At 39.8% G+C, this 7,745-nt stretch overlaps 1 protein-coding gene across 1 annotated transcript in view; it reads right to left on the reverse strand.

The window, feature by feature from the left end:
- The window catches only part of zgc:154142 (uncharacterized protein LOC555481 homolog), a 74,290-nt gene extending 66,937 nt beyond the window's left edge, over window positions 1–7,353 (reverse strand). Inside the window, exon 1 of the mRNA XM_036574993.1 lies at window positions 7,025–7,353. Within this exon, the coding sequence (XP_036430886.1) occupies window positions 7,025–7,160 (136 nt within the window). The 5' untranslated portion in view covers window positions 7,161–7,353. The remainder of the gene's footprint in view (window positions 1–7,024) is intronic.
- Window positions 7,354–7,745: the final 392 nt, after the last annotated feature.

The following is a 7,745-nucleotide window of genomic DNA, read 5'->3' on the forward strand; positions in this document are numbered from 1 at the left end:
GCTCAAGAAGACGAGGGCTGTGTCGCTTTAAATGCGGCACATGCTAAGAATGCTGTCTCCTACTCGATTAGGCCCATTCACTCACAGAGATTGATGACGTACATTACTATAAAGTACGATGTGACATTTGGCTAAAGAAGCCAAGGGCAGCGATGGATATTGTTCAGAACGCTCCCTGTCTTTTTGAAGGATAAAGGCATTTTCTTAAACTAGTGGAGTGGCAATGCAGACTCTCTGGTAGTTGGAAGCTGGCCAGTGTGCTTTGTAAATTGGGGTATTTTAGAGGCTTGAAGTGCACCTAAATTTTGTGTGTGTATAGCAGGAAAGTGTAACCAGACTTTGTAAAAAGCAATCAGCATTTGAAATGTTGACATGCATACCAGTGGTTCAGTATTGGTCTAATTAAAGCTCCTGTTTGGGCATGTCTGAATACAAAATGATTGACAGTGGCATCTTCCAAACAACAAAAACAACCCATAACACCGCCAATCCATGACCCATGACCCCCCCCACTCCCCCCCAGAAAAACAGACCATTTCACTCTTCTGTGTAATGGTCTATTTTAAGCTGTCTAATGGTCATTTTAAAGATTTACATTTTGCAGCTAATGTTTAAGAACTCAGGCTTTCATCTTATATCTGTAATCCATAGCTAACTAACTGCGGGATTACTAAGACAGACTTTGTTGACACTGCGGACAAATTTCTCATGTCCCTTATTATGCATCTGTAAAGTACAATCACAGGGGGACACTAGTACAGATTCTGCAGCAGGTGGCTAACATAGGTAGGAAGGGCCTGGCTACACTACAAACAACGGTGTAGTAAACCTTTATAACAAGCACCATTAACCAATTTAGAAAAGCTCAAATAACCTACTTGCTGGGAGTTTTGGCTGGGACTCGGAGCAGCAGGAGAGCAGTCACTTTATGTGAGGGAGAGGAACGTAAGTAGCTAACGTATACATGTTGCTAACTCTGATTGGACCTTTGGCAGATCTGACGTCACCTGCGCCAAATTTAGTCTCTCTCAATTGAAGTATATTTAGAAAGGAACCTTTTTATAGAAGAAGGTAAAAACACTCTTAACATTGAGTATAAGCTGATGTCTGAAGTTCCAAGTATCTAGGAGTGCCCTGTGTGCGCTGTTTGTGCAGGGGATAGGAATGTGAACCAGGGGGGCCCTTTGCTCCCATAGGAAGGGGGCCTCTCACTTTCTCCCTTCTTCTCTTAGGTCCAAATAGATGAGATCATTTTAAAAAGAACCATATGCTCTGTCTCCTGTTTCAACAACAAGAACCATATATATATGCTGTTGGTCATTCTGTTCGGGGGAGGACATTTAGAATTGGCACGGATCCTCTCTCAGGTGCTTTATAGTGCTTGATATGATGCTGTTTTACTATGTAATAAATTTTTTGCTAGCAACTCAGTATCAGCGGAGTTTTTCTTCACAACATCTACACACCCTCGCCGCTAAATAAACAACACAACTCAAATCGAACTGAAGAAAACAGCAGAAAAAAGTCATTTAAAAAATCTCTCAGTATAAAAGGCCAAAAGTGTTCTTTCTCTGCCAGCTCATAATAAAAACATCACAAAAACTATAGAAAATAGAAGAAAATGTGCAGACAGCCATATTCTACCTTTTTTTCTTGTGTTTGATATTTCCCTTGAGATCCACATATAAGATTGTAAAGCATTTAAATTCAGGGTTACATGATCATTTTCCATCCTCTCATTAGATATTTACATAAACAGAAAAAAAGGAACGCTGATATTTTTAAACTGCAGGAACACAAAAATGTGGACGAACCTGCGTGACTCGCGAAGTTGGAGGTCACGTTGGAAAGTCAGACTATGCTGTAAATGGGACTGTAAATGGACGAGTCTTTTATACCGCTCATGTAAACGTCTTGGTTCTGTCCATTTTGTTAGACTAAATGGAATTATAGAATAAATGAAATTTGTGTGGTGGGCCATGACTGAAGCCCCTCCTCCTTCTTATCTAACGCCATATAAATTCCTATCTCTACCTGTTTCCTGTGACAAAGTTTTCGCAATACCCACCACCACCCTCATCTGTTCCTCACCTATGTCAGTCCTACCACTGTTATAAAAGCAAGATGGGCTCTGGCCTTCTAGCTCCAGGCAGAAGCCCAAGCCCAAGTTCCCTCCCTCAATCAGTCTTCCGTCATACTAACACCATGTTGAAGGCATGATCTGCACTCACAAAGAATTATGTGCTTGTGACCATAGTTATTTAGAGTTATCAAACAGTACATCACACCATTCCAGCAAAGCTCTAGTAGCAGTGGAGTAACCAGGATATTACAGGCAAATTCAGCTCTGGGCCTTTTTTGGCCAAGAAGTCAAGCACATCCATTTTTTCAGGCTTGTGGCTTGAATGATAAATGTAGTGGGCCAGACTTCCAGTTCACAAGCTTTGCATTATTAGGTTAAGTTTCTCCACTTACAGTGGAATTCCATCGATATTTCATAGTTTCTGCATAATTCAATCATTAAGATGTCAACAAAATCATTCACAGTGATTTAATGTGAAATGGCTGATTGTAGAGAAACTCTGATTTCTTTGTAGTGCTGGAGACAGAAACCAGGGTCACCACATCTAGAATGCAAGTATAGCCATCTTTTTTTCCCCACCCAAAATGACCAGTGAACCTTCATACATTTTCTAAGTTTTTATATATAAAGTTCATAAAGGTTATATAGCAGTAAATTAAAAAAAAGTTTATTAGGGGACTATTTTGCCCTACAACACCCTATGTCTACCTCTCTGCCATGACTGGATTTAAAAATATATTTTAGGTCAAAACTCAGACATCATACAGTGTATTTTTAACCATTAAGTGTATTAACTTTCTGTGAGGGAGCTTTTAGAGGCACAAAACTCTTCAGACATTCCTGTCACCATCACTGTGAAGAATTCCGACTTGCTGAATTTCTAGAACCAAGCAATTCACATTAAATCTCTTTGATTCACTTTGTGTAATTAACTATGCCAACATTTTGGAAAATTGAGATATGATTAAAATTGCAACTCTTGTGACTTGAAAATTGCGATTTCGATTAAAAAAACAATCAATCATTCAGCCCTTGGGTCTGTTCAACACAGCCCCCTGTGCTATAGGCTCCATTCCAATTGCCTGGCCTCCAATGCTTATGCCACTGTCTGATAGACAGCAGTTTTATTGCTAAACATCAATCAACATGTGTGCTATCACAATAAGTAAAAATCTCATAAAATAAGTGACAGCTGCTCTAAGTGTTCAAGCTGTGTGCAGCCATTTTGAATGATCACTTACGACACACATTTGAGGTTCCTGGGAGAATTATCACAGATTATATGGTGTGTCATGCTGTCTATGATAAGTGAAAATATGGTATACTGCAGCGAGCAGGGAGAAAGATGATTAAGAAATACAGTTGAATAAAAAATACAAATATAAATCTTTAGCAAATACCATATTCCATACTTTCCTCTCAGATCTGTCTAGTTCCCCTGAGATTCAGTGTAATGGACATGTAACATGGAAGCTTTCTTTGGCTAAATTAGGACAAGCTTGACCTTGTAGACGTCAGTGCATTCACGGGGCGGATTCACGCCTGGATGGGCGACACGGAGGCGCCCATAGCCTCTGAAATAAATAAAGAAATAAATCGCAGCGGGTGTCTTAAGAGCAGCGCCTCCCTGTCCTTCCCAGAAAAAGCTAACCTACATAGCGATGTTCTCCTCACACACATCTGCGTCTCTCGGTCTGTCAGACTGGAGTGTGGCCAGCGGCTGAACACATCAGTGCAACTCTTGTCAGCCTTCAAACCTCTCTGAGCGTCCAGGCCTGCGTCCCTGCACCTGATGGATATACGATGTGAGCAAAGCCTCCAAAACGGTCTATGCGCCTCTCGCCTTTGGAGGTTCGAGGCCATGCTTTGGTGTGTAAGAAGAAAGAGAGCGACCCAGAAAGAAAGATGTGATCTTCCAGCGGTTTGGTGTGAAATGAGTGTGGTGCGGCGCTGATAAGCCTGTACTGATACACTCACAACAAAAGTTCTCTGACAAACTGTGAAAGAGAAGAACGAACGCTTGTACTAATAAATCCATTGCAGAATGACATGGCATTTCTGTTTGAAGGTCAGAACAAAGCCTAAAAATAAGCTATCCAAATGATTTAATGCCACAATCTGGAACTGCTGTGATGCCCAAGCTGTTCTTAGCTACTGCAGCAACAGACACTTTCATACTACAGCAAAAATGTAACCAATGTGTGGAGCTTACATTGTAATCACAAGAGCTGTTCTGACAAACGCTGATTAGGGCTTATCTTAAGATATATGAGGCATTTTACTGAAGGGCAGCGTTCTTAGGAGACATGACACCTTCATAATGTACATAACCCTACATAAACATGTATAAAGGCTTATTCCGACTAACGTCAGCTGTCATAAGGGCTGATTTTGCCAATTTTGAAGTGATTTCACCTCTGAAATTGTAATGACAACTGACGCTTGTTGAAATAAGCCTTTATAAATGTTCATATAGATTTGTTGCAGTTGTCATTAAAGGGTGATGTAGATGTCGTGTAGCCTTATGAATGCCACCCTTCTGAATTTTCAAGCATGGTCCTCAAAATGTTTCTGAATACTTTGACCAAAGCACACTGACCAAAATGCCAACGAAACCAAACCTTATGTTGGTGTGAAATACCTGTGTAGGTTTTTGAAATCCTCTAGAACCTTCTCCCTGACTTACACTGTTCTAAAATGTTCTCCCCCATTAACACTGTTCTATAAACTTCTCTCTCCATTAACACAGTTCTTGAATGCTCTGTTCACTTGACTTTCTTCTATAATGCTCTATCCATATTCACACTGTTATAGAAGTCTGTACCCATTCTCAACGTTCTACAATGTTCTGTTCAGTTCACTTTGTTCTAAAATGCTGTACTCCCATTCACACTTCTCTAGAATTCTATCCCAATTCACACTGTTCTACAATGTTCTGTCTGGTTCACTTTGTTCCATAATGCTGTCCTCCGGTTCTAGAACTGATTTCCCATTCACACTGTTGCAGAAAGCACTCCCCCAATCATACTGTTCTAAAATGTTCCCCCATTCACATTGTTCTACAATGTTCTCCATCAGTTTACATTGTTCTAAAATACACCATTCAGTTCACTTTGTTCTATAATGTTCTGATCCCATTTACACTGTTCTACAATGCTCTCTTAAGTCTACTTTGTTCTATAATACTCTCTCTTGATTCACACTGTTCTAGTAGTCTATTCCCATTCACACTGTTCTACAATGTTCTTTTTAGTTCACTTTGTTCTATAATACTGTACTCCCCTTTGCACTGTTCTAGAATTCTAACCCCATTCACAATGTTCTGCAATGTTCTGTTCAGTTCACTTTGTTCTATAATGCGCTCCTTACATTTGCACTGTCCTAGACGTTTATCCCCATTCACAATGTTCTACAATGCTCTGTTTAATTCACTTTGTTCTTTGATACTGTCCTCTCATTCACACTGTTCTAGAATTATATTCCCATTCACACTGTTCTAAAATGTTGTTAAATTCATTGTTATATAATACTGTCCTCTCATTCACACTGTTCTAGAATTCTATTCCCATTCAGTGTTCTGTTCAGTTCACTTTGTTCTAGAACCCACTCCTTCCGTTCACTCTGTTCTAGAATTCTTTCCCCATTCACACTGTTCTACAATGTTAAGTTCACTTTGTTCTAGAACGCACTCCTTCCGTTCACTCTGTTCTAGAATTCTTTCCCCATTCACACTGTTCTACAATGTTAAGTTCACTTTGTTCTAGAATGCACTCCTTCCGTTCACTCTGTTCTAGAATTCTTTCCCCATTCACACTGTTCTACAATGTTAAGTTCACTTTGTTCTAGAATGCACTCCTTCCGTTCACTCTGTTCTAGAATTCTTTCCCCATTCACACTGTTCTACAATGTTAAGTTCACTTTGTTCTAGAATGCACTCCTTCCGTTCACTCTGTTCTAGAACTCTATCCCTATTCACACTTTTCTATAATGTTCTGTCTAGTTTACTTTATTCTATAACACTCTCCTGCCATCCACACTGTTCTAGAATGTTTCATCCAGTTCACTTTGTTCTATAAAGCTCTTCTTCCATTCACACTGTTCTAGAATTCAATTCTCATTCAAACATTTCTAAAATGTTCTTCCACATTCACACCATTGTAGAAAGCACTCTTCCGATTCATACTGGTCTAAAATGTTCTCCCCATTCACATTGTTCAAAGAAGCCACCCCAATCATACTCTTCTCAAATGCTCTCCCCCCAATCGCACTGTTCTAGAAAACTCTCCCTCATTAATACTGTCCTAAAATGTTCTCTTCCAGCTTACATTGTTCTAAAACGTTCTCCACATTGACACTGTTCTATGACATTCTTACTGGTTCACTTGGCTTTTCAGTGCTCATTCTGTAACAAGATAAAGCCAACATTGGAATGTTGGTGTTTGTATGGGAATGTGGGGTCAGTGGCCTTTAGAAACAACATTAACTTTGCATCATTGTGAGTTTGTTCGAAAGGTTTATTGCAATTGATTGTGTTGACTCGTTTGGAATGTATTAAGGTTTCTATCTGCTGTAAACATCTAACAGTGGTTTCTGAATGTCAGGGTTTTACATTAAATCCAACATTACAAACAGTTCAGCCAATCAGTGCTGATTCAGCCAAAACTTTTCTTAACTCAAAGCTATTGATTTGACATCAGGCCTTCATAATTCACAATTATGCCCTGTTGAAGGTTACAGAGGCTACTAAACTAAACTAATGTCATTTTAGTTCATTTATTTTTGACTAAATGTTATAAAGACCAATTGTCCATGGGCCTGAAGTAAACTCCAGCAGAGTTGCAGAGTTGTTCACGGTTCCTTCAGATTTACAGTTCAACAATATGCACACGATCAAAGGTCTGCACCAACAACTACCTTAAAACGAATGTAAAAGTAACTCACCTTCTTCATTCTCAGTTTCAGAGTTGTTTCTCTCAGTGACATAGACCACGATCAGGCCAACGTAGGCCAAGGTCATGGCCACAAAGAGAACAATCAGACTTTTCTCCAAGGCTGTCAGGCCTTTCTTGGACGCCATCTTCCTCTTCTGGTGTTCTTCGTCCACAGCGTCCTGACTGAAGGTGTGTTCAAGCTGATGAAGACAACCTTGCAATGCTTTTACCAGACAACTGTCCCATGTTTATATCTGCTGTTCGCTGTTGAACTTTGTGAGGCTGTACTTTGTTTTATGGTAAGCTAACAAGGTGCACCTGAAACACCTGCAAGCCCCCAATAGTGATCTCTGCCATTATCAGCTGGACGTGTTAATTTGATATCAGTGTTAAAGTGCAGGATTTACAGTACCAAACTGACTATATCTAATCAGACATGGCGCAATCTGGGTTTACAATCTTGATACTGGATTTACAATCTTGTATCAATATAAATACTCAAAATGACTGATGTGCAAAACTGTAGCTCACTGTAAAAAACTATTGCAACGATGCGTCCCTTTCATTATTGTTTGTGCAACACTCAACAGCTACACTTTGCATGCGTGACTATGCATGCTGCACAGGACTGATTAAGGGAGCATTCAGAAAATGCACACTGCACCTCGTGCCTAAAAAAAGCAGGACGACTCTGATACACCTGAGAGTCATCTGATCACAAACTTCATTTG

The sequence above is a fragment of the Colossoma macropomum genome, unplaced genomic scaffold, assembly GCF_904425465.1.
Source record: "Colossoma macropomum unplaced genomic scaffold, Colossoma_macropomum, whole genome shotgun sequence".
NCBI lineage: Eukaryota > Metazoa > Chordata > Actinopteri > Characiformes > Serrasalmidae > Colossoma > Colossoma macropomum.